Source organism: Camelina sativa, chromosome 12 (genome assembly GCF_030686135.1).
Source record: "Camelina sativa cultivar CO46 ecotype springtype chromosome 12, ASM3068613v1".
In the NCBI taxonomy this organism is placed as follows: Eukaryota; Viridiplantae; Streptophyta; class Magnoliopsida; order Brassicales; family Brassicaceae; genus Camelina; species Camelina sativa.
Genome location: NC_141891.1, coordinates 32895428 through 32922927, shown reverse-complemented (window position 1 = coordinate 32922927; position 27500 = coordinate 32895428). Strand labels below are relative to the sequence as shown.

The 27500-nt window shown below is 33.2% G+C and overlaps 2 protein-coding genes, 1 long non-coding RNA gene, 1 other non-coding gene and 1 pseudogene across 12 annotated transcripts in view; 3 read left to right on the top strand and 2 right to left on the bottom strand.

Moving 5' to 3' along the window:
* Positions 1–2213, top strand: part of LOC147932941 (small ribosomal subunit protein uS3c pseudogene) — a 57062-nt pseudogene extending 54849 nt beyond the window's left edge. The window contains exon 2 of the transcript XR_015574932.1: positions 1–2213. This exon is cut by the window's left edge and continues 324 nt beyond it. The product of XR_015574932.1 is annotated as a small ribosomal subunit protein uS3c pseudogene (transcript).
* Positions 1–27500, bottom strand: part of LOC147932937 (ribulose bisphosphate carboxylase large chain-like) — a 77281-nt gene that overhangs the window by 48968 nt on the left and 813 nt on the right. For 6 of the 8 annotated variants that reach the window (XM_087479105.1, XM_087479104.1, XM_087479103.1 and 3 more), the window contains exon 1: positions 26654–27500. This exon is cut by the window's right edge. In XM_087479105.1, coding sequence (XP_087335231.1) covers positions 26654–27500 — 847 coding nt within the window. Of the gene's footprint in view, positions 1–26609 lie in introns of all 8 variants that reach the window. The other 2 variants (XM_087479109.1, XM_087479110.1) reach the window with 2 other exon arrangements.
* On the top strand, positions 11249–13576 carry LOC147932940 (ATP-dependent Clp protease proteolytic subunit-like). The gene is made up of 3 exons (XM_087479117.1): positions 11249–11416; positions 12294–12587; positions 13139–13576. The coding sequence occupies exons 1-3, from the start codon at positions 11346–11348 to the stop codon at positions 13362–13364; spliced, it is 591 nt and encodes a 196-aa protein (XP_087335243.1). The 5' UTR covers positions 11249–11345; the 3' UTR covers positions 13365–13576.
* On the bottom strand, positions 13303–14262 carry LOC147932939 (uncharacterized). Its single transcript, XR_015574937.1, has 2 exons — positions 14135–14262; positions 13303–13731 (listed from the first exon to the last, which is right to left on the bottom strand). It is a non-coding gene; the product is annotated as an uncharacterized LOC147932939 (long non-coding RNA).
* TRNAW-CCA (transfer RNA tryptophan (anticodon CCA)) lies at positions 16880–16953 on the top strand. The gene has a single exon. It is a non-coding gene; the product is annotated as a tRNA-Trp (tRNA).

Below are 27500 nucleotides of genomic sequence, written 5' to 3'. Positions count from 1 at the left end.
TTATCCAGATCATAATCTATATGGGATTTCCTAAATTATTAATTGAAGATAAACCCCGAAGAGTCGAAGAATTACAGATGAATGTTCAAAAAGAACTAAATTGTGTCAATAGAAAACTCAACATTGCTATTACCAGAATTTCCAATCCGTATGGGGATCCTAATATTCTTGCAGAATTTATAGCTGGACAATTAAAAAATCGTGTTTCTTTTCGAAAAGCAATGAAAAAAGCTATTGAATTAACTGAACAGGCGAATACAAAAGGAATTCAAGTACAAATTGCAGGGCGTATCGACGGAAAAGAAATTGCACGTGTTGAATGGATCAGAGAAGGCAGAGTTCCTTTACAAACAATTGAAGCTAAAATTGATTACTGTTCCTATACAGTTCGAACTATTTATGGGGTCTTAGGAATAAAAATTTGGATATTCGTAGACGAAGAATAAAAAAACTTTCTTTATCTTTACATTTTATCCAACGATAAAAAACGAAAACTATGTAGTATAACACTATACAGTAATAAAAAAGTGCAGTCTTCTTTTTTATGTTTAAGAATAAAATCAGCAATTCTATAAGATTGAATAAAAATTTCCATCAAAACTCCTTTGATATAATTGCTATGCTTAGTGTGTGACTCGTTGGTTTAGGATTAGATTAAGATAAAAAAAAAGAAAAAAGAACTTACCTATAACAGTAACTAATAACTATAACATTAATAAATAACCTAAGCAACTCATTGCTTCACATTATCTGGATAAAAAAATCAGTCAAGATATGATAAATTGATCATATCATTGTAGCAACTGAATAAAAAAAAAAGAATAAAGAAATATGATTATACGTTCTGAAAGGTACTCGAAAAGTATGCGGATAAGTGGAAGGATGAAAGAAAGAGAGAAAAAAATGAATATTAATGATATATGATTCCAATTTGGAAAGTCTATGAGGTCACTGTAAGAAAAGCAATGTAATAAAGCATCAATACAGATTCATTCATAATAATTAGATAAATCTGTTCTGAAAACAAAAAAAATTAAGAGCCTTGAGCCAAAAAAAACTGAGAAAATTGACTCAAAAACAAATTAAAAAATGAAATTCCCAATTTCATATAAGAGCTCCATTGTAGAATTCGGGCCTAATGATTAATCAAGAAGCGATGGGAACGACGGAACCCATGAATATAGAGGATTCTATTGAAAAACAAATCTTAGTAATTCATTGGACAGGATGGCGGAATAAACCAGAAACTTTATTATCTATTCTGATTTTTTATTCTGATATTTCCTAGGATAAACATCAAACTTAATGTAGATATTGAAAGAGTAAATATTCGCCGGCGAATATTTTTTTTTTTCAAGTAAAAAAAATTTTAAAAAGATAAAAGAAAATAAGGATTTGTTAGAATATTCTAACTCTAACAAAAACGACATTCAAGATGATGATATTACGTTATTTTTAAATAAATAGAATTCATCTTGGATTCCATTTCGAAAAAGACATACACAAATTTAGAAGAAATCAGATGAAATTTAATACCATGATTAATAGAATTAATCATTAACTACATCTATATCGTAATACAAACTTTTTTAGTCCTTTTATTCGCGAGGAGCTGGATGAGAAGAAACTCTCACGTTCAGTTCTGTAGTAGAGATGGCATTTCTAATTTAGAAAAAACCCATCAACTATAACCCAAAAAGAACCAGATTTCGTAAACAACATCGAGGAAGACTAAAAGGAATATCTTCTCGTGGGAATCGTATTTGTTTTGGCAGATATGCTCTTCAAACACTTGAACCCGCTTGGATCACATCTAGACAAATAGAAGCAGGGCGACGAGCAATGACACGAAATGTACGACGCGGTGGAAAAATTTGGGTACGTATATTTCCAGATAAACCAGTTACAGTAAGACCTGCGGAAACGCGTATGGGTTCTGGGAAAGGATCCCCCGAGTATTGGGTAGCTGTGGTTAAACCAGGTAAAATCCTTTATGAAATGGGTGGTGTACCCGAAAATATAGCCAGAAAAGCTATTTCAATAGCGGCATCAAAAATGCCTATAAAAACCCAATTCATTATTTCTGAATAGGAGTATAGAATGAAAAAGCTAAATAACATTTAAGGATAAAAAGATTATAAGTTTTCTTTTTTTTTTGACAAACAATATTTTTTTACTTCGTCCTTTGCATTAAAAGAAGAGATACAAAAAAATGATATGATTCAACCACAAACCTATTTGAATGTAGCAGACAACAGCGGGGCTCGAGAATTGATGTGTATTCGAATAATAGGAGCTAGTAATCGCCGATATGCTCATATTGGTGACGTTATTGTTGCTGTAATCAAAGAAGCAATACCAAATACTCTAGAAAGATCAGAAGTGATTAGAGCTGTAATTGTACGTACTTGTAAAGAACTCAAACGTAACAATGGGACGATAATACGATATGATGACAATGCCGCAGTTGTCATTGATCAAGAAGGAAATCCAAAAGGAACTCGAGTTTTTGGGGCGATCCCACGGGAATTGAGACAATTAAACTTTACTAAAATAGTTTCATTAGCTCCTGAGGTATTATAAGATCTAAATATCAATAGTTTAGTATAGGATTAAAAAACTGGTATTGAAATAAAATTAATTAATAGATTGTGTATCACGCATATACCCTTAATAATAAAATATTAAGAATTTAATTCATATATTAATATATAATTCGTCTATATCTATATATAAATAAAAGAAAAAGAACATGTTGATTATATCAAAATTATAGAACAAGAAGGAATTTTAACTTATCATGGGTAAAGACACTATTGCTGATATAATAACCTCTATACGAAATGCTGACATGAATAGAAAAGGTACGGTTCGGATAGGATCGACTAACATCACCGAAAGCATTGTTAAAATCCTTTTACGAGAGGGTTTTATCGAAAACGTGAGGAAACATCGCGAAAGCAACCAATATTTTTTGATTTTAACCCTAAGACACAGACGAAATAAGAAAGAATCCTATAAAACGATTTTAAATTTAAAGAGAATAAGTCGACCGGGTCTACGAATCTATTCTAACTCTCAACGAATTCCACGAATTTTAGGCGGAATAGGGATTGTAATCCTTTCGACTTCTCAAGGTATAATGACAGACCGAGAAGCTAGACTAAAAAGAATCGGCGGAGAAATTTTGTGTTATATATGGTAATCCTTCTAATATAAAAATTAGATATCTGGAATTTACGATTTGTGAAAAAAGGGGGGGTTGCGTAATAAAAACCCTGTTCAAAAAAGTTTCGGATGTTTTACTTCGAATGAAATTAAAGAAAAAATGAATTAATGAAAGTTTTCTTTCTGAATAACTTCAGAACGGCATGTTTCGATTTTGTTTAGATACTAAAGATTTTTTTTCATGCTTCTGAAAGGATTCGACATATTTTAGGTATACCTATAGGATAAAAAAGTAAAATTTTGAGTAAGTTCTTAGATATAAATAAATTAATCAGGGGACAGCCATTTTCTAGACTCCATAACAAGGATTCAAATGAGTAAGTGGTTTTTTTTAATTTCAACCATTCCTTTCACGAAGATACAATTCAAGATTCAAAAATATCAAGAAACCTTTTTTTCGTCCACCAATAAATATATTCACAGAATTAAGGAATAACAACTATGAAAATAAGGGCTTCCGTTCGTAAAATTTGTGAAAAGTGTCGACTAATCCGCAGGAGGGGACGAATTATAGTAATTTGTTCCAACCCGAGGCATAAACAAAGACAAGGATAATCTTACTAAACGAACTCACGTAAAGGAAACGGCACGTCCAAAGAGCTGGAAAAAAAAGGTCTGTTTTGACATGAAATGGATATATCCATATATTTCTTGTGAAATGAAAAAATATGGCAAAACCTATATTAAGAATTGGTTCACGTAAAAATACACGTAGTGGTTCACGTAAAAATGTACGTAGAATACCAAAGGGAGTTATTCATGTTCAAGCAAGTTTCAACAATACCATTGTGACCGTTACAGATGTACGGGGTCGGGTGATTTCTTGGTCCTCCGCAGGTACTTGTGGATTCCGGGGTACAAGAAGAGGAACTCCTTTTGCTGCCCAAACCGCAGCAGGAAATGCTATTCGAGCAGTAGTGGATCAAGGGATGCAACGAGCTGAAGTAAGGATAAAAGGCCCTGGACTCGGAAGAGATGCAGCATTACGAGCTATTCGTAGAAGCGGTATACTTTTAAGTTTCGTACGAGATGTAACCCCTATGCCACATAATGGTTGTAGACCCCCTAAAAAAAGACGTGTATAGAACTAACTAAAGGATGAAAGGGTTTCAAGAGAAATAAACGATTCAATGATCTGATCAAATAAAATTACTATGGTTCGAGAGAAAGTCAAAGTATCTACTCGGACACTACAGTGGAAGTGTGTTGAATCAAGAAGAGACAGTAAACGTCTTTATTATGGACGCTTTATTCTGTCTCCACTTATGAAAGGTCAAGGCGACACAATAGGCATTGCGATGCGAAGAGCTTTACTTGGCGAAATAGAAGGAACATGTATTACACGTGCAAAATCTGAGAACATACCACATGACTATTCTAACATAGTAGGTATTCAAGAATCAGTACATGAAATTTTAATGAATTTGAACGAGATTGTATTAAGAAGTAATCTATATGGAACGCGCAACGCGCTGATTTGTGTCCAAGGTCCTGGATATATAACTGCTCGAGACATAATTTTACCGCCCTCTGTGGAAATCATTGATAATACACAGCATATAGCTACCTTAACGGAACCAATAGATTTGTGTATTGAATTAAAAATCGAGAGGAATCGCGGATATAGTCTAAAAATGTCAAATAACTTTGAAGACAGAAGTTATCCTATCGATGCTGTATTCATGCCTGTTCAAAATGCGAATCATAGTATTCATTCTTATGGGAATGGGAATGAAAAACAAGAGATTCTTTTTCTAGAAATATGGACAAATGGAAGTTTAACTCCTAAAGAAGCACTTCATGAAGCCTCCCGGAATTTGATTAATTTATTTATTCCTTTTCTACATGTAGAAGAAGAAACGTTCTATTTAGAGAACAATCAACATCAAGTTACTTTACCCTTTTTTCCTTTTCATAATAGATTAGTTAACCTAAGAAAAAAAACAAAAGAACTAGCCTTTCAATATATTTTTATTGACCAATTAGAATTGCCTCCCAGAATCTATAATTGTCTCAAAAAGTCCAATATACATACATTATTGGACCTTTTGAATAACAGTCAAGAAGACCTTATCAAAATTGAACATTTTCACGTAGAAGATGTAAAAAAGATATTAGACATTCTAGAAAAAAAATAGAAAAAGCATTTCAAAAAAAAATTGACTAAAAAATCAATTTGAAATTGAAATGGATTTTAAACCTTCAACGTAATTTCTATTTTCCAGTCGAACCCTTTTTAATTAATTAATGAAATGAATTAGATATGTATCTAGGGAGAATTCATTTGGAAATGACTACTCCCTAGATACCCACGTCTTTTATTTTACAATTGAATAAATTTAATTAAAAAAGACCTAAAGTTAGAGATTTATCAATCGGTAATGTTGCTCCAATACCTAACCACAGCGCCGCCACGGTGCCAATCAAAAAGACGGTTGTCGCTACTGGACGACGAAATGGATTTTGAAACTTATTAACATTTTCCAAAAAGGGTACGGTTAATAATCCCGCTGGTACTGAAACCATTAAAAGAACACCCAATAATTTGTTAGGCACTGTACGAAGTATTTGAAATACAGGAAAGAAATACCATTCAGGTAATATTTCTAAAGGAGTTGCAAAAGGATCCGCAGGTTCACCAATCATTGATGGTTCTAAAACCGCTAAGCCTACGTTACAGGCAATGGTACCAAGAATGACTACTGGAAAAATATATAAAAGGTCGTTGGGCCATGCGGGTTCCCCGTAATAATTGTGACCCATACCTTTAGCTAATTTAGCTCGTAATACAGGATCATTCAAATCTGGTTTTTTTGTTATTGGGATAGGTGAATTCTTATGGATCCATCCCCCGAGGGAACCGGACATGATAATTTTTTATCATCCGGCTCGAGCAAGAATTAATCAAACTAAATGAATACATACAAAAAATATATATGTTATCCACAAGTATTTAATATGTAAAAAAAGAATTATCCGATTCCAAAGTTATTGCAACTAAAGATTCCAGAAATTCCATTCTTACAGGTAAATGCTCAACACCCACGTAAGCTTAAAAAGTTGATCATGATTAAGTGCTTTCTGGGTCGTCTCATACCTTATCAATTCGTCCTTAATCTCAAAAATTATATCGAGATTTTTCAAATACAAAGGATTTACTTGTTACTAATGGAGTCTACCCTCTACTCTTCATTAGATCCTGTATTCACTCCGATAGTATCATAAATCGTGTTGATGCAGAGAAAATGAATGCATTTACATACTATTAATTATTTTTTTTTAGTCCAAAATAACTAAAAACATAATCAGGATTATGTTCCATCCCTTAATCTACTGGATTTTACGGAGCCCACTCATCCACGACAGCGTCGGGTATGATCATAGAAAAGATTCTCTTCAAGTGAACCAGCCTATCCCCTGTATGGGGCTTACACAGTGGTTGGAACAAAGACACATTTGGTTGGGAATTCCAATGTAGCAGATAAAGTCATATTTCTGCACGGCCCGATCAATAGTTCAAGTCACACACTCCCATAATCCATTATCTCTTCATAGAATTCCCTTCAACCTTTTATGTCAAAAAAATAATAAAATATTGTGGAGTTGAAGGGAAATATCCAAATACATGTCTTATTTTTTTAATAATCCATATTTATAGCAATAAAATACTATCGTTCCTTCACCAAGTAATAAGTAAGTACAAATATCTATAATCTATATTCTATATTATTTATAAGGGACCAGAAATACCTTGCTTACGTATCATTAGGAAATGCATTAACATAAAGACGGCCGTAAGAAGAGGTAATACAAAAGTGTGTAAACTATAAAAACGAGTCAAAGTGGATTGTCCAACACTAGCACTTCCGCGTAATAATTCTACAAGAGGTGATCCTATTACCGGAATAGCGTCAGGTACACCTGTTACAATTTTGACTGCCCAATAACCAATTTGATCCCAAGGTAAAAAATAACCTGTTACACCAAAAGATGCGGTCAATACACCCAGAACCACACCAGTAACCCAAGTTAATTCGCGAGGTTTTTTAAAACCACCGGTGAGGTATACACGAAATACGTGCAGGATCATCATTAGGACCATCATACTTGCCGACCATCTATGAACTGATCGGATTAACCAACCAAAGTTAGCTTCAGTCATTATATATTGAACAGAAGCAAAAGCTTCAGTAACGGTTGGACGGTAATAAAAAGTCATAGCAAATCCCGTAGCTACTTGTACTAAAAAACAAGTAAGGGTAATTCCACCTAGACAATAAAATATGTTGACATGTGGAGGAACATATTTACTAGTTATATCATCTGCAATCGCCTGAATCTCAAGACGTTCTTCGAACCAATCATAAACTTTATTGAGATAGGTAAACCAAGGTTACTCCCCCTCCAAGAACTGTATATGAGAATTTCATCTCGTACAGCTCAAACAAAAAAAGACCCAAATACTTATTGAAACAGATATGGAATATAAAGTTTTAAACTTGTCTCTCATTCAATATTATTTAAAGATATGAAAGAGTCAAAATGCGAAAGCTCGTCTTTGTGGTTAAATGCCAAAAAATCAAGTAAGCTCATTCGTCTTTATGTTGTGTTGATCGTTACAGGCCTCTTGAATCTTCTAGATTACCTATCTTTATTGTCTTTTTTTATTTGGTATTTGTATGGAACGGGGATAGGGATTTCTTCTTGTTTTCTTTATTATTGATAGGAATTCTCTTGTTAAGACCCTACTTAACTAATCAATTGAAACCTCAGATTCATACGAGAACCACGATAATTCAATGAAACCTTCAAAGTCCAAAGTTCACTGAGTGAGAACCATTGGATCATCACTTATTCAATCAAAAAAAAGCTATAATGACTAAAAACATAAAATACAAAGAAGCGTTTGTCCTTTGATCCAAATAAGAGTTTAAAAGCAGAAAACTATTTTGATTTATTAAAGTTTATAAGATAGAACGGAAAGAAGTCCGGCTACGAGGTCTGAGTATTAAGTATGAATCATAGTTCGAATACTTTGTGATCTATTTGATCTATTTCGTGCTCCAGATACTCGAATGAATATCCGACGAAGTAAAACCATCTTGATAAAGATGACAGACCCCATTCTCTGTACTATCCGTAGGGTCAATTCTAACAAGTCACACACTCATATTCCGGAAATATACAATGCAGAAAATAATTTCGCGGTCGAACTACCAAAGGCTAATAGGCTAAAATTGTTAGACCTACATACTTTACTTTTTTGTATCGAGCTAAAAGCGAGAACTTCAAGATTCTTCTCAGTCTAATTAACTGAAATTCCATCCAGTAGAACAGAAGAATTATAAATCTCCAAAATAATAGATAGGAATACTGCAAATAGAGCCATTGCAACACCCATCAAAGGGGTCGTTCCCCATCCAGGAGCTACTTTACCATATTCGGAATTCAATGGTTTCAATAACTTCCCTACAGTAGTGCTTCTTGGACCAGATCTAGAACTATCCTCAACAGTTTGTGTAGCCATAAATCTTATTTTGTATTCATTACGATCTGTTGACTTTGTATACCATTCCGTTGTAAATAAATGATCTTAGCATAGATCCAGTGTGGTCTTTCAATTCTATAATAATGGAAACAGCAACCCTAGTCGCCATCTTTATATCTGGGTTACTTGTAAGTTTTACTGGGTATGCTCTATATACTGCCTTTGGGCAACCCTCTCAACAACTAAGAGATCCATTCGAGGAACACGGGGACTAGTTGACGTAATCAGCCTCCAAATATTTGGAGGCTGATTACGTCAATGAAGATAATGAAAAATTATTTCATTTTTTAGTTGAAATTTTAGGTGGTTCCCGAAAAAAAATAGCGAAAAAAATTATTCCTAAAGTGGATACTAAGAGAAATGTATAAACCAATGCTTCCATAAATTTGATCGTGGTTTACAATTATAGCTTTCATACCTGTTTTGTTTACTTGGGAGTATCCCTCTATAAAAAGAGTCAAAGAAACGGCAGCGATTTAAATAAAGATTCCTACAGTACCCTACCTATTAAATAAAATCGCAAACAGAAACTAGAAGAAAAAAAGCAATGTTGCATCAGACTGCTTGTCGTTTTGTAGTTGGATCTCCAAGTTTTTGGAATGCCCCAAATTCCACTTGAGCATCCAAATCTGGATCAATACCAGCAAAAACATCTCTGAAGAGGGTTCTAGAACCATGCCAAATGTGTCCAAAGAAGAAAAGTAGAGCAAATGAAGCATGTCCAAACGTAAACCAACCTCTTGGGCTGCTACGAAAAACACCATCGGATTTCAAAGTCGCACGATCTAATTCAAAAATCTCACCCAATTGAGCCCGTCTAGCATATTTTTTCACAGTTGCGGGATCACTATAACTCACTCCGTTGAGCTCACCACCATAAAACTCAACAGTTACACCTACTTGTTCGACACTATATTTTGATTCTGCCCTTCTAAATGGGACGTCGGCTCTAACAATTCCGTCTCCGTCTACCAAAACAACCGGAAATGTTTCAAAAAAAGTAGGCATACGGCGTACAAAAAGTTCACGCCCTTCTTTATTTCTAAAGACGGGGTGTCCTAACCATCCAACAGCTATTCCATCCCCATTGTCCATTGAACCCGCTCGGAATAACCCCCCTTTTGCTGGATTATTACCAATATAATCATAAAAAGCTAATTTTTCAGGAATTTTAGCCCAAGCTTCTGATAAACTTTGATTTTCAGCCAGTCCAGCACTAACTCGTCGATATATTTCTTGTTGAAAGTATCCCTGATCCCATTGATAACGAGTAGGACCAAATAATTCGATGGGAGTAGTTGCAGAACCATACCACATAGTTCCAGCAACAATAAAAGCTGCAAAAAAGACAGCAGCAATACTACTGGAAAGGACGGTTTCAATATTGCCCATACGTAATCCTTTATATAGACGTTGAGGCGGACGAACACTAAGATGGAATAGGCCCGCTAATATACCCAACGTCCCTGCTGCAATATGATGAGAGGCTATTCCTCCCGGAACAAAAGGGTCAAAACCCTCCACGCCCCACGCCGGGTTTACGGGTTGGACCTTTCCGGTTAGTCCATAAGGGTCGGATACCCATATTCCAGGACCATATAATCCTGTTACATGAAATGCGCCAAAACCGAAGCAAGCCACTCCTGAAAGAAATAAATGAATTCCAAAAATCTTGGGTAAATCCAAAGAAGGTTTTCCTGTACGTTCATCACAAAAAATTTCTAGATCCCAATATACCCAATGCCAAATAGCTGCCAAGAAGCACAAGCCAGAAAACACGATATGTGCTCCGGCTACCCCTTCGTAACTCCAAAGACCCGGATTCGTTATAGTCCCTCCTGTAATATTCCAACCGCCCCACGAATTGGTTATTCCTAAACGAGTCATGAAAGGTATAACGAACATACCTTGTCTCCACATTGGATCAAGAACGGGGTCAGAGGGATCAAAAACTGCTAATTCATATAGAGCCATCGAGCCGGCCCAACCAGCAACTAGAGCAGTATGCATTATATGAACAGAAAGTAAACGACCGGGATCATTCAATACAACAGTATGAACACGATACCAAGGCAAACCCATGGAAATACCCCTTTATCAACGAAAAATAGACACTATGTAACTTTATTGCATTGGAAAAAACTATGCTACGTACCCCCCCTTTTTAGGTAATTTTTTCGGAGAAAGGATTAATATTTGTTCTATTCTGTTAGTAATAATGGAACAATTCAATTCATAGAAAAAAGGGAAGCGGATCTATTCTATATCCGATAAGTACCAATACGCAATGGGGGTGAATCCTATTTTATATGAACCAAGATAGCTATTGTTATTGATCATTCAGAAGCCCGTTCGTAAAAAATTTCCTTTAGTTTTATTCATTCTCTCTTACTTTACTTTTATTTTATATTTTATTTAAGCTTATTCAACTTATGTATTAAATATAATTAATTGAAATATTATTAATAAAGTAGGAAAAAAGGATAATAGTATTAAAAACCGAAACCCCAATCTTACGTTTCCACATCAAAGTGAAATAGAGAACTTCATTCTCTTTTTTTTTCATTTCATGCCTATTGGCGTTCCAAAAGTACCTTTTCGAAGTCCTGGAGAAGGAGATACATCTTGGGTTGACATATAGTGCGACTTGTCAGATATATCGGGCTATATGGGATTTACCCATTTTCTCCCTCGATTGAGATATCCTCTGTTTCGCTCGAAACGATTGATTGAATTATCAAAAATTTGTAACGCGAAGCGCAAAAAATAAAGTGGAATTAAATGCAGGGAGTATTTAGATTGATATTAGATTATCAAATTTTTTTATGGTTTACGTGATCGGACTAATAAAATGAAGTATCCAGGCTCCGTTTAGCAAAAACCCAATTGATAATTAATATATAATATTTTTATAATTAACTACTTAATATGATATGCAAAATTCTGATAAAAATTCTATAAAAAATTTGAAACAGGGTTATCTAAAACTGTTGCTCAAATTAAATAAAATAATTCAAAATTTGTTGACTATTTGACAGAAGACATGTGAAAGAAATGAATTGAAAAAAAACGAAGGAGTAGTAAAAAAGACGCGGTATTTAGTTTATTTGTCCTATATGTGCAAATCAAAATCGGGCAAATTTTTCCTTTTACTCGGGGTAGAGCATAAACCTAAAAAATGGAATAAAAAAAGTAAAAAGCCCATTCAGGAACAAGAAAAAACCATCGCCATTTCAACTGAATCTCGATGAAAAAAAAAATATCAATGAATCAAATGAGTCTGACAGGCTTAATCAATCGTTTTATTAGAGGATTATAATATCTAATAAAAGGCGCCAAAACTAAAAATTTCTTTTACTTTTGGGAGCAAGCCCTTCCGTTATAAGTTAGAAAGAAAAACCTTCTATGAAAAAAGGGGAGGTTGGAATCGACACATTGATTTTTTCACAATTTTTGTTGAACCGTATGCACCAAAAGGTGCCTGTACGGCTCCTAAGGAATAAAATTTTATCCTAATCAACCGACTTTATCGAGAAAGATTATTTTTTTTAGGCCAAGAGGTTGATACCGAAATCTCGAATCAACTTATTAGTCTTATGATATATCTCAGTATAGAAAAGGATACCAAAGATCTTTATTTGTTTATAAACTCTCCTGGTGGATGGGTAATATCTGGAATGGCTATTTATGATACTATGCAATTTGTGCGACCCGATGTACAGACAATATGCATGGGATTGGCCGCTTCAATAGCATCCTTTATCCTGGTCGGAGGAGCAATTACCAAACGTATAGCATTCCCTCACGCTTGGCGCCAATGAGTTTTTTATTTTCGAGAAAAAATACTATGCCTTCGCCATCGGAAATATGAATTAGTTAAGTAATAATAGCATGGCACTTCGAATTCAATATGAATTTTTTTAGATTAAAAAAAATTAGATTATATATTGAAAGAGTAGTATGAGATAAGGAAGAGGTATTTCAAATGATATCTTACCTATTTGGGCACATTTCAGCGTCACAAACTTTGTTTTCACACCGGAAGCTTATTTACAAAATTTATAAAAAAAAAAAGACACTTTGGGATTGCTGAATCAAAAAAATGATATATAAAGCAACGGAACCATCATAGTATTTTTTTAACTTCTACAAAAAAAGAAGGATGGTAATTGGATGATTTTTGGATCTGCGTATAATACAACCTATATTTTGTTTTCTTTCGCCAAAAGGAAAGGTAAAAAAAGTCAATTCCATAGTCGAGCCGTATGCAATGCACAAAAAAGCCTGTACGGTTATTCAATTTTCTCTGTTTTTTTTTTTTTTATCCCGCCTCATTCTGCGAAATAGAAACTATATCATCAGGGTAATGATCCATCAACCCACAAGTTCGTTTTATGAGGCACAAACGGGAGAATTTATCTTGGAAGCGGAAGAATTACTAAAACTTCGCGAAACCATCACAAGGGTTTATGTACAAAGAACGGGCAAACCTATATGGGTTGTATCCGAAGACATGGAAAGGGATGTTTTTATGTCAGCAACAGAAGCCCAAACTCATGGAATTGTTGATCTTGTAGCGGTTCAATAAAACATAGGAGCGATTTCATACAAATCTACAATTTCTAATTTTATATCTTTTTAGATTAAAGGTTTACTTTCATATTCTCTTCAATATTTTTTTTTGATATTGAAGAGAATCTTGATAGAGAAGTAATTCAGAATTAGCCGGTTAGAACTAATCTAAACCAGCCCATTATTTATATGATTCCGTATGCCAACCATTAAACAACTTATTAGAAATACAAGACAGCCAATCCGAAACGTCACGAAATCCCCAGCGCTTCGGGGATGCCCTCAGCGACGAGGAACATGTACTCGGGTGTATGTGCGACTCGTTTAGATCATAGACTGAGACATAAAAAGGAAATTCTTTTTGAAATATCACGGATCAGTACCTGTGAATAAAATAGAATGGAGGAACTCGATTAATTATTTAAAAAATATAGATCGTTCATATATTCTATTGTGTCTGAAACTTATGGTTTACATTGGTGCAAATCCAACCAACTCCATTTTTTAGAAAACCCCCAATGATAACAAATGATTATCCATTAAGCGGGGGAAATTCCATTTTTTAGAAAAAAGATTCCACTCTTAAAAGAAAAGAACGGACTAACAGGGTAAATGACCAAATCAATTTTCAAAATGAAATACTGTTACTGTATAAAGGGGATCTCATTGTGAAAGACCTATTACTGGAATATTCATGGGGTAGAGCCAAAGAATGTGAATTGTGCAAGTTACCAATAGTATTGATTAATTAAAAGAAGGAGCTCCGGTGTATAGAGAGGACCTCACCGTTTTAGAAGTAACCATAGAAACGATGGAACCCACTATTTATCCAATTCTATTTCTATTTACTACTTTTTGTAGTTATTCTATTTTTTTATATCAAGGGAATTTATCCTTTCAAAGCAAAGGAAAATACCTAGCAAAAAATAGTGGTGGGGAAGGTTAGAGTAGCAAAAGCCATTGGAATTTTTTTTATACATTGGAATAATTCGTTTGATTATTAATAGACTAGTAAAGGGGAAAAGAATAACTAAAAAAAGAATTAGTTATTCATCAAAGTTTGATTTATTCAATGACTAGAATTAAACGCGGATATATAGCTCGGAGGCGTAGAACAAAACTTCGTTTATTTGCATCAAGCTTTCGAGGGGCTCATTCACGACTTACACGAACTATGACTCAACAGAGAATAAGAGCTTTAGTTTCGGCTCATCGGGATAGAGGTAAAAGAAAAAGAGATTTTCGCCGTTTATGGATCACTCGAATAAATGCCGTAATTCACGAAATGGGGGTATTCTATAGTTATAACCAATTCATACACAATCTGTACAAGAAGCAATTACTTCTTAATCGGAAAATACTTGCACAAATAGCTCTATTAAATAGGAGTTGTCTTTATACAATTTCGAATGACATAAAAAAATAAGGGGATTGGAAGAAACCCACGAAAATTTTTGAAATAGAGTTCTAAGGAGAATGAGCTCGGGGAAGGTAGAGTAGAAATTAGTATTATAAAAAAGTCGTCAAAACAAAACATTCATCTCTTTTTTAATTCCTTCAGATTGGAATTGTTATTCAATTCAAGAATAAGTCTATTTTTTCTGGTTCTAAGGCTAGTAGTTCTAGGGGTCGACTCACTTCTTTCAAATTGTTTCTGATTATTAAGAAAAGGTAACAAAGATAAAATACGAGCTTGTTTTATAGCAATAGTGATTAATCGTTGTTGTTTTAAAGTCACTCTATTCACCCGTCTAGATAATATTTTTCCTTGTTCACTAATAAATCGACTAATTAAACTCATGTTTCTATAATCAATTCGATCCCCCGATTGGATCGGGGGCAAACGCCTACGAAAAGATCGCTTGGATTTAGTAAAAAGTCGCTTAGATTTATTCATAATTTTTTATTCCTTATCTCTATCTCTAAAATCCTATTTTGGTCGGATCAAAATAAAAACGATTGCTATTTCTATATAGGATAGAGTTTCTATATAGAATTAAAAATATAGGATTAGATTTCTTTCTATTGATTTATTTGTTTATATTTATATATATGTAATAATATATAGATACGAGCATTATTCCTGTTCTTAAAATAAAAGTTGACATACAAACATTCAATTTGATCTATTTCTTGATTTCGCCGTGAATTGTATGTTTATAACAATAGGGACAGAATTTTCTCAATTCCAATCGACTGGGGGTGTTATGCCGATTCTTTTGAGTAATATATCTGGAAATTCCCGCCGATTCTTTCTTAATATCATTTCGAACACAACTGGTACATTCCAAAATAATTGTTACTCGAACATCTTTACCCTTGGCCATGAAACCTCCTTTGGATTTATGATTCACCTCAATCTTCTATTTTAATTTTAGGATCCAGAAAGAACAAGAACCAAAAAAATAGAAGCTGTTAACTAAAAAAATTTCTGAAATATTTCGTTGCAATGAATATTTTATTAATTAGTAATTAAATAAAAATAAAATAATTAAGTAATACAATACAATGATTTTGTGAAAACTATATTGAAAATCTTTGTACAGTATTTTTTTAAGTATCTCATAGGATACTCTTTCCCTAGCAACACTTTTTCGTTCTATTACTAATTTAATTGGATCCTGAACCCTCGTTTTTATGACCCCCCCCCTTTTTCTAATTTATTATAAAAAATTAATTAGAAAAAGGGGGGGGGGAGTCCCCGGTCGTTGGTTGTATCTCTAAAATTTTCACCCCTTTCTGATATTAATAACTAGAATTAAAAAAAGGGAAATGTTAATGCATCCGGAAATAAACGATTAATCTCTATTAATAAACCTGCTAACGAACCGAACCATAGAGTACTTAGTACCGGTGCTACGGAAAGATATGTTTTTAGATCTCGCATTTGAAATCCTCCTTCTTTCTTCTTTATTGTATTACATTATATATAGTAATATATATAACTACAGATGTACATGTAATTAAGAAGTTCTTGTATTTGTATACGTAACTTCCGTCCCCCCGCTTTCAAAATTATAATTTAAATATTGTCTACTAGAACGATCTTATAGATTCCATTTGAAAACGTAAACGCCTTTTTATGTAAAATTTAAATTGAGAGAATTTTTGTAAAAAAAAAAATCAATTTTTTAATTATATCTTTGTTATCTGATATGAGAAATACGAGAAAAAAGAATAAATGAATTTGATATACCAATAAAAAAAGAAGAAGGATGTGGAAAACAAGACAGGAATTCTCTACAATGACACTGTAAACCAATTGAAAGGGATGTAGCGCAGCTTGGTAGCGCGTTTGTTTTGGGTACAAAATGTCACGGGTTCAAATCCTGTCATCCCTACCTATTACTGCTCAGAAGAGCAGTAACGAGGTATCTGTTTTGATCGATTTTTTTAATAAAATCGGACATACATATAATTCTGAAATTTATGATATACTATGTAGGATATAGTATATACGTACAAAATCGAGTCGGGTTAAAGAATGCCCTCTTTCTAGCCTTTTCGTTTTTTAGAAAAAAAACAAGAAAAACGCTCTTAGTTCAGTTCGGTAGAACGTGGGTCTCCAAAACCCAATGTCGTAGGTTCAAATCCTACAGAGCGTGATTTCACTCTTGTTTATTAGATTGTGTCAAAATTCCACTGTTCAAAATTACTGAGCAGCAATCGGAATTAGACCTCCCGCATAGGAAAGCAAGAAGGAGGTCAGTAAAAAAACGAGATGTTAATTAATTAAAAGTCCAACTGATCACCACGTCTGTATTGTAAATAAGCAGTTACGAATAATCCAGCTAAAGTAATAGGAATTAGACCTAAGACGATTCCAAATAAAAAAACTTCAATCATTTCAATTTTCTTTTGTTTTCATTTTTGAAAGGGAGAAAAGAGAGGTACTATCTATTCCTAGCTCTTAATCTGTATTGCCGATGAATCTGAATGACCAAAATTGGGTAATTAACACGGTAAGCAACTATTGAACATATGAAATACCACCGAAAACCTTTTTTTATAAAAAAATCTGCATTCCATTAATTTCAAATAAGTCGTATTTTGCTTAGACCAATAAATAGAACTGAGGTTATAGTTAAAGCTGCTAGTAGAAAACCGAAATAACTAGTTATAGTAAGCATGAAGGGACTCAATAAAATATGTTTTTTTATACATATGTTTCTAAAGTACTTCCCTAAGTTTCAATTGAAATTTTTTTTTAGAAATAGAGAAAGATAACTAGTTCCAAGAATTAAAAAATTAAATTGAAAATTGGTGAATTATCAATCATTATAGGTGGTATGAACAAAAATAGAGAAGGATAAAAAGAACTCAATTCATCGTCTTTGGCATCTGCACTATCTCAGGAGTCAGAATTAACGTAACTAATTAATTGAAAAACTCTTTAAGAAATTAATAATAAAAAAAACTCTATTATCTAACGTCAGTCAAAACATATAACTTTTTTTGAATTAATATGTAAAAATTTGAAAATAAGTTGTTTTATTCTTTTTTTTTAATTGACCTTAGAACCTAGAATATGCCCCTTTCTACTTTATTAAAATTGAATTTACTTAAATTTGAACTCATTAGATTAAATAGTAGAGCAGTTTTCTTCATTTAATCTATCGAATGAGACTAAAAAGAAAAGAGGTATCCTACACGGAGAACGAGATTAGTCCAAAAAATATTTATTTATTTTAACTAGATTTTAAAAGATAACTAGATTTTTAAAACTTGTAATTAGCAATTTCTATTATCGTTTCCTTTCAAGGTTTTAGGTTGTTTTCTTTCGAGATTATATAGAAAATAGAGTGAAAAACCCATCACCTTTGTAGTTAGTTAAAGAAAGAAAAAAACCTTTGAATTATGAATTGAATACAACAAAACAATGCACCCATTACAAATATTTAGTATTTTTGTTATTATTTTTATTATTATTTGTTGTTCTTTTTAATTGATCCAATCCAAAACTATTCTTCTTTTTCTTGTTACTGCAAATTCATTCCTTAAAATGAAACAAAAAGTAAACGGGGGGGATCACATTATCATTAAAAAAAATATATTCTACAATTATGCATATGCAATGAAAATGAAATTTATTAATTTTTAATTCAATTAACTTGGGACAATATGAAAATTTCCTTCATGAATTATTAGAATTAAAAACTAACCTCTTGGGTTTTCATTTTATCTAATCTTTAGTTTATTTTCTAGTCCAAAACGAATAAAGGATCAAAGCCCCTTATAGATTATAGTAATTTGAAAAAGTGGGACACGGTTATACATCGACAAGCAAGAAAAAAAAATTATCTAACACCCCATTTCTATACTAATTCAAATTGCGTTGCTGTGTCAGAAGAAGGATAGCTATACTGATTCGGTAGACTCTAAAAATACCCTTGGTACTTTATTGACGATCTCACAAAGATGCAATCTCAGTTAATTTTAATTTACTGATTCATCTTTTACAGAATCGATTCCCTACGAGAATATCTGGAGTTCAGTATGTCTGGAAGCACAGGAGAACGTTCTTTTGCTGATATTATTACCAGTATTCGATACTGGGTCATTCATAGCATTACTATACCTTCCCTATTCATTGCGGGCTGGTTATTCGTCAGCACCGGTTTAGCTTACGATGTGTTCGGGAGCCCTCGTCCAAACGAGTATTTTACAGAGAGCCGACAAGGCATTCCATTAATAACAGGCCGTTTTGATCCTTTGGAACAACTCGACGAATTTAGTAGATCTTTTTAGGAGGACCCAATGACTATAGATAGGACCTATCCAATTTTTACAGTGCGCTGGTTGGCTGTTCATGGACTAGCTGTACCTACTGTTTCTTTTTTGGGGTCAATATCAGCAATGCAGTTCATCCAACGATAAACCTAATTCAATTATAGAGCTATGACACAATCAAATCCGAACGAACAAAGTGTTGAATTAAATCGTACCAGTCTCTATTGGGGGTTATTACTTATTTTTGTACTTGCTGTTTTATTTTCGAATTATTTCTTCAATTAAGAAAAGAGCATAGAATAATAAAATAAAAAAGAAAGAGGAGTAATTTTCTTATCCCATTCGGATGGATTATATATAATAATTATCTCTGACTGTTTATGTTTCTAGCATGACCACTCGATGAAATGTGGAGGGAAGCGGGATAAATGGCTGATACTACTGGAAGGATTCCTCTTTGGGTAATAGGTACTGTAGCTGGTATTCTTGTGATCGGTTTAATAGGTATTTTCTTTTATGGTTCATATTCAGGATTAGGTTCATCCCTGTAAAAATTGGATGAGCTGAGTTATAGACGTGAAAACATAAGAACTCAACGGGGCCCAACTCTTCCTTCTTTGTCTGATTCGAGGGGGTCCCGTTGAACTGCTAATAATCAGAACAAATTTTTATCGTGTTTTTGAAAAATGAACTTAATTAGATTAGTAGATTATGAACATATAGTATTTTTTAACCTTTCAAAGATAGAATAAAAAAAGGGGAATCACTTAATTCCCCCTTTTCCTGCTTCCCCGGCTGACACAATATTTTTTATCATTAGATCTATCATTAAAATTTTCAATTTGGTCTATACTATATAAAATAGAAATATAAGTTTTTTCTTTTTTTATTTATTTAGTATTTCATCAAAATTGAAAAAAAAAAGAAAACTACAAAAATTAACTACTATTATATTATTAATTAATAATTATATATACTTTTAATTAATATATTATAATATATTAAAACGTTATATATATAGAAACAGTAATATATATGTAAATTAAGAATAGGAATTTTTAACGAATTGAATCAAGACGGACAAGATGGACACAAGAAAAGGAATTTTAGACATCCTTTTCTTGTGTCGAAGACTAGCAAGATAAAAAATACTCCCTATAGTCCCTAAAACTTGTTGTTTCGCCGATTTATGGTTCCCTTTTTTTTCGGCGCGTGCGTTCCTTATCTGATTTTAGTATCTAGTCAAATTTTGCCATTCGACTAGAAAAAAAACTCTTGATTATTCATACATTCTATCAATTTCAATTGGTCAATAACGACAGAGTTACATCACACCTCTTTTCGTTTTTCAAATTTTTATTGAAAAATAAATAAAGGGGGGGGGTAAAGTGAATTCTTCTCAATATACATACTAGTATTAGGACTATGATACAAGTAATTTCTGACATCTAGTATAGCAAATCTAAAGAGAGGCAAAAGGCTTTTCATAATTTTTTTGTTCTTTTTTACGAATTTGATAAAGCTAAATAGACAGATCTAAAAATTCATTTCGGATAATTGAACCTTCTCAAACTGTTTCTTTTTAAGAACCAAAAAGATTTGTGCCAAAACAACCGATCCTAAGAAGAACAAAAGGCCTTGGACACGTAATGGGTCTTGAAGTACTATTTCCGCATCCCCCTGACCAAATCCACCCACATTAGGATTACTCGTTAATGGTTGATCGAGTTTAATGGATTCGCCCTCGGAAACAAGAAGTTCTAGGCCTCGAGGGATAATATCAATCACTTCGCGTCCATTTGATGCATCCACTATGGTTATTTCGTATCCCCCTTTTTCTTTTCGTAAAATTTTGCTTATTATCCCTCCTGCCGTAGCATTATAAACTGTATTGTTACTTTTGCTACCATCAGGATAAATCTGACCCCTTCCCCTGTTTCCACCTACGTATATAGGATATTTTAAGAAGTGAACATCTTTATTAGTAGCAGGGTCCGGAGCAAGAATAGGAAAGGTTATTTCACTATATTTTTGACCAGGAACAGGACCTATCACAAGAATATTTTTTTTATTGGGGCGATAATTCTGAAAAGACAGATCTCCCATCTTTTCTTTCATCTCGGGTGAAATACGATCGGGGGGGGCTAATTCAAACCCCTCCGGTAAAATAAGAACAGCTCCCACATTCAAAGCTCCTTTTTTACCATTAGCTAGAACTTGTTTTAGTTGCATATCATAAGGAATTTTAACAACTGCTTCAAATACAGTATCAGGAAGTACCGTTTGTGGAACCTCAATATCCACGGGCTTATTAGCTAAATGGCAATTGGCACATACAATACGCCCAGTTGCCTCTCGTGGATTTTCATAATTCTGCTGGGCAAAAATCGGATATGCACTTGAAATGGATGCCCAAGTTATTATATATATCATGAGTGAGACAGATATGGAGCGAGTAATCTCTTCCCTTATCCAAGAAAAGGTATTTCTAGTTTGCATGGTCCAATCATTTATCCCGAAAATTTCTACAATAAAGTTAGCTAGGTCGATAATATACTTCCCTAGCCACAATTCTGCTATTTACATTTACTGAAAAAAAATCAAATTTTTTTTGTTGAAATATACAAGGAATCCCTCATGGGTAAAAAGAGTAAAGTAAATACGACTTTGATTTGGTTATGATGTATAAGGTACGAAAGATTAAAATTGGATCGGTGAATCTTTTTTTAGTCGTTTATTGCATGATAAATCACTACAAGTGACGGAGATACACGATTTAAATAACGAAAAATCCAATATTTAAAAATTGTATCAAGAATGACTGGAAAGGTAGAAACTAGACCAGATAAAATTTGCTCATAATGAGCAAACCCAAAATCTTTGTAAATATAACCAATCATTAGTTCCCAACCGTGAGGCGAATGGAATCCAATACATAAATCAGTTAATAAAAGAATCGAAAAAGCTTTAATTGTATCACTTAAATTATATAGAAATTCTTGAACCCAAGAATTCAGAATAAAAAGCTTTTCCTTACCCCAAAAGGAATAACCACTTAGAATAACGAAAGATATTAGATTTGTCGAGAAGTGCAAGATTGTATGGATACGATACTCATTGTGTATCTTGATGAATTGGATCGTTTCTTTGTGGATTCCTAGACGAAATTGTTGTAAATCGGTTTCTGGGTATTCCTTTATCATTTCATCGAGCTGGAATAGTTCCTCTAATTGTATGAATTTTTCTAGAACACTTTTTTCTTGAATATCATTCAAAAAAGTTTCACATTGTCTAGTATTCCACCAATTAGTAATCCAAGTTTTCAAACTTTTATTACAGCAGAGAGAGATCAACCAGGGCAAAAAGACTATAGATGTAAAATAAAAAAAAGGAATGAATGCTTTCTTTTTTGCCATTTTGAATCTGTGAATTGTTAATGAACCTACCTCATTTGTTGATTCTATTAGATCTAATTTCTATCGAGCATGAGTTTCTATTCTAATTCGAATAGAATATAGTTAGCCTATGAATCCATTTTCTCTTTTGCTGTTGATTCAATACTGAGTCTTTGCTTTGAATCTAGAAAGAATACATAAATAGACTCAGAATACACTTCCAACTTGAATCAAGAAAAAATTGGGTTTCCAGGATGTTATTCCCCCTTTTTCGATCAATACTAATTTCGAGACGAAGAAACTCCTTTTCTATCAAATATATCAAAAAAACGAGCATAAAAGAATAGATTAATATTCAATTGAAAAAAGGAAAAAAATTTAATTATTTCGTTTTTTCTTCCTACTGCCAAAGCATTTAGTCTTTTAAAATTAATTCATTTCAAAATACTTCAATTGGTACACGCAAGAAGTAAGCCAATTCGGCAGCTTTTTGCTCAATTTCTCGTGTAGTAAAATTCTCATCAGTACGAATTAAAGGAATAGCCCCTTGACCTCGAATTTCCATATAAAGGACACGCCGAGCAGAAACACCCTCTTTAACTTCTATTCTGATGGACTGAATATCTTTCATAAAGAATCGTAAAAAGATGCGACGACTTTTTCCAGGAAATCCCCAACGAAAAATACGCACTATTCCTTCTTTTCGGTCGAAAAGATCATAACCACTACCCACATTCCACAAAATAGTGCACCACAAATAGCAACTAATAAAGAGACCCGCGATCCCATAGAAAGACATCACAATCCCTTGTGGAAAAAAAATGATTTCCTGGGACGGAAATAACGATATAACATTTCTACCAAGATAACTGGAAGTTCCAACCAATAAGAATCCTAATGAACCTAAAAATAGGATAAAGGCCCAGCAGAAATTACTTGTTTTTCGAGACCCCGTTATAAATTCTATCCATATAGATTCTGATCGCCAACTCATATATATTAGATCCAGTTATACATTTTTTTGGAATTGAGAAAATATGACTTTCTTTTTTTTTCAAAGTAACTCTCATCCACTATTTTGTTGTGAACCTTTACCTTAGGAGTAATTAATAGAATTGTTTATTTCTAAAATAATAACATCTCCTTCCTTTATATGATCCCCTATAGTTATATACATACAAATAAATAGATTCACTGGAATTTCAGACATCGGCCCGATGATGATCCATTTTTCAAAAGAGCGCAAGTTTTGTTACGTTTACACACGCATAAGAGCTTTTTTTATTTATGTTTGTAGGAATCTATGTGTTATACAATATTCTACCAAATGGGTCTTATCGAATCGAATCGAAGTTTTTAAAATAAAAAAGGGGTGATACGATTAGGTTTCAGCCGATCTAAAAAATCTTATTTTTTTGAATATGAAGAAATAAAGAAGCCATTGCAATTGCCGGAAAGACTAGGCCTACTAAAGGCACAAAAATAGAGGGTAAGTTATTGAAAGTTGTCATAAAATGGGTACCTCAATTTAATATTTGTACCTGTTATTGTTATATTCTGAATTCTAAAGATATCTTAGAATATCTTGTATTTTTTTTATTTCTATTATATATATTATATAATTATACTAAGTATCTTTAAGTAAATATATATCTAATACTAATATACAACCTAATAGAAATATATAGAATAGAACCTAATAGAAATAGAATAAAAAAATAGGTACAAGAAACGCCAAACTAAATAAATGGACTAATTCATCTTTCAAAACCAAATAGATGTATCATAATCCCCTTGTTAGATTGATTATTCTTTTTCTCTTATATCTTATAATAGTCATTAACAAGCAAGGGAGGAAAATAAACTTTTTTGTATTTGTCTAGTCTAATTTGAACTTAAAAAAAAATTCACTTTTTATCTTGTTGATAGAGGTTTACTGAGTAGTAAACAAGAATATCTATAAAAAAAATGATTCGAAAGAAAAATGCATTTTTCAGGGTTTTCATTTAATTCTGATAAACGAACCGTTCTATTTGATTTAATTTTTGTTCAAAGGAAAAAAAGCATGGAGCTGAAATAACTCGCTCAAAACACCTTTTAAAAGATTACGTGGTACAATTGCATCCAATAAGCCCTTACGTAATAAAGATTCAGCCGCTTGTGAACCTTCAGGCACGGCTTTTTTCAATGTTTGTTCAATTACTCTTTTACCCGCAAATGCAATATAGGCATAGGGTTCGGCAATAATGATATCCCCCAACATACCAAAACTAGCTGTCACTCCACCGGTAGTAGGAGATGTAAGAATTGATATATAGAATAACTTTTTACTTGATTGATAATCACATAAAACCGAAGAAATTTTAGCCATTTGCATCAAACTTAAACTTCCTTCTTGCATTCGTGCTCCTCCGGAAGAACACACTAAAATAAGAGGTAAACATTGATTGGTAGCATACTCGATCAAACGAGTTATTTTTTCGCCTACTACGGATCCCATACTACCCCCCATAAACCGAAAATCCATAACCCCAAGGGCTACCGGAATACCGTTAAGTTGACCTGTACCAGTTTGAACAGCGTCAGTCAATCCTGTAGTTTTTTGAGCAGAGTCAATACGATTTTTATAAGGTTCCTCCTTCGGATGAAATTTAATGGGATCCGCGGAGACCATGTCTTCATCCATAGGATTCCAAGTACCCGGATCAATCGAAAGCTCAATTCTCTCTGAACTACTCATTTTCAAATAATGTCCACATTGTTCACAAACATTTATTTTGACTTTCTTATACATTAATCCATAACAATTGTCGCATTGAATCCACAATTGATTGTAGTTTTGAGTTATATCGAAATCCTTAGAACTTATTAAATTACTACGATTCCTATTAGTTCTTATCTTGTAATTTTTGCTTTCACGAATCTTTCCACTTTCACTACAAATGAAATTATAAATGTAATTTTCATTGGAATTATTACTATCGCTTAAAAAGTTACTATCAATACAGATGTAAGAACGAAAATAAGAATCAATGCAACTATTAATGTAATTAGTACAATTATATTTAGTATCCTTAATGTAAGGATCATAGTGCAGATCGTTGTCACCTTTAGATCTATTATTCAGATAACTAGAACTACAATAATTATAAAAAAAAATTTCTAGGTTACTAAAATCATTGTCAATCTCAAAATTTTGTTTTTTTATATCAAAATATATAGAATAACTATTCTTATTACTATCCCTAACAAAAAAGGTGTCATCCGATATGAAATTGCGAATGTCCTTGGAGCTAACTAAAAGATCAACATTGTTGGAATAATTAGAACGCTCACCCCAAACATAAAAGTTTTTATCCATATCATATATAAAACGGTCTTGACTTATAGTAGTCTTTTCACCAGGAGCAAAACTATCCATTGCTTTACCTCGTTCGCCTCTGTATTCCAATTCTCCCTTAGAAAACATAAAATTGAACCATGACTTTTCCATAGAGCTTCTGGCCTCTATTTAAATGAAAATACAATAACAATAGATGAATAGTCATTCAATGAAAAAATTGAAAAATGCAAAATTTTTTTGAATAGTTCATTGTCTATTCAGAGTAAGCAAAACATATCGATGCAATTGCTAAGATTATTAAGTAAAAGTAAAGTAATTGAAATTAATAAATTTCAATTATAAATGAAAAAAAGGATTTTCTTATATTGTGTAAAATTCTCATAAAAAAAAAAAAAGAAATATTTGTTCTTCGCTTATGAATATAAGGATATGAAGAACTTTTTTAGTAAAATCTCGTATACTAATATAAAATAAAAAACGTTTTTTTATTCCAATACGGAATGAAAAGAAAAGGACAACATGCAGGATGGGGTAGAAGAAGCGGGGATACTTGGTTCAAGCCCTGACACGAAAGAATACAACACTCCTAAGAATCCATATTTCGTATAGGATTTCTTGTGGACACAACACTACAATAACAAAATTGTAGTTGTGTTTAATCTTCTTTTTTTTTATTGAAGAGTTTTTTTATATCTAGATTAAGTATGTATCTATAAAAAAAATAGTATATACAACAGATAAACTCGGCTCAATCGTTTTAGTAAAAAAAAGATTGAGCCGAGTGCAATTAAACTAATAAAACAAACGTGAATTACTAATCTAATCTAATTTATCTACTCTTGGCCATCTAATTTATCGACGGTTGGGAAGTTAAATCTGACCTCTTTCCATACTTCACAAGCAGCAGCTAGTTCAGGACTCCATTTGCAAGCTTCACGGATAATTTCATTACCCTCGACTGCAAGATCACGTCCCTCATTACGAGCTTGTACACATGCTTCCAGAGCTACTCGGTTAGCTACGGCACCCGGTGCATTTCCCCAAGGGTGGCCTAAAGTTCCTCCACCGAATTGTAGTACAGAATCATCTCCAAAGATCTCGGTCAAAGCAGGCATATGCCAAACGTGAATACCCCCTGAAGCCACAGGCAGAACACCAGGTAGTGAGACCCAATCTTGAGTGAAAAAGATACCGCGGCTTCGATCTTTTTCAACATAATCATCGCGCAGTAAATCAACAAAGCCCAAAGTTGACTCCCTGTCTCCTTCAAGTTTACCTACTACTGTACCCGCGTGAACATGATCTCCACCAAATAGACGTAAAGCTTTAGCTAGTACACGGAAGTGCATACCATGATTCTTCTGTCTATCAATAACAGCGTGCATTGCACGGTGGATGTGAAGAAGTAGGCCATTATCTCGGCAATAATGAGCCAAACTAGTATTTGCGGTGAATCCCCCTGTTAAGTAGTCATGCATTACGATAGGAACTCCCAATTCTCTGGCAAATACAGCTCTTTTGATCATTTCTTCACATGTACCCGCAGTAGCATTCAAATAATGCCCTTTGATTTCACCTGTTTCAGCCTGTGATTTATAAATCGCTTCGGCACAAAATAAGAAACGGTCTCTCCAACGCATAAATGGTTGGGAGTTCACATTCTCATCATCTTTGGTAAAATCAA

Coding starts and splice junctions, on each gene's coding strand:
- LOC147932940 (XM_087479117.1), top strand. CDS start 11,346: ATGCCTATTGGCGTTCCAAAAGTACCTTTTCGAAGTCCTGGAGAAGGA. Junction 11,417..12,293: donor ACATCTTGGGTTGACATATA/GTGCGACTTGTC, acceptor TTTTATCCTAAT/CAACCGACTTTATCGAGAAA. Junction 12,588..13,138: donor ATAGCATTCCCTCACGCTTG/GCGCCAATGAGT, acceptor CTATATCATCAG/GGTAATGATCCATCAACCCA.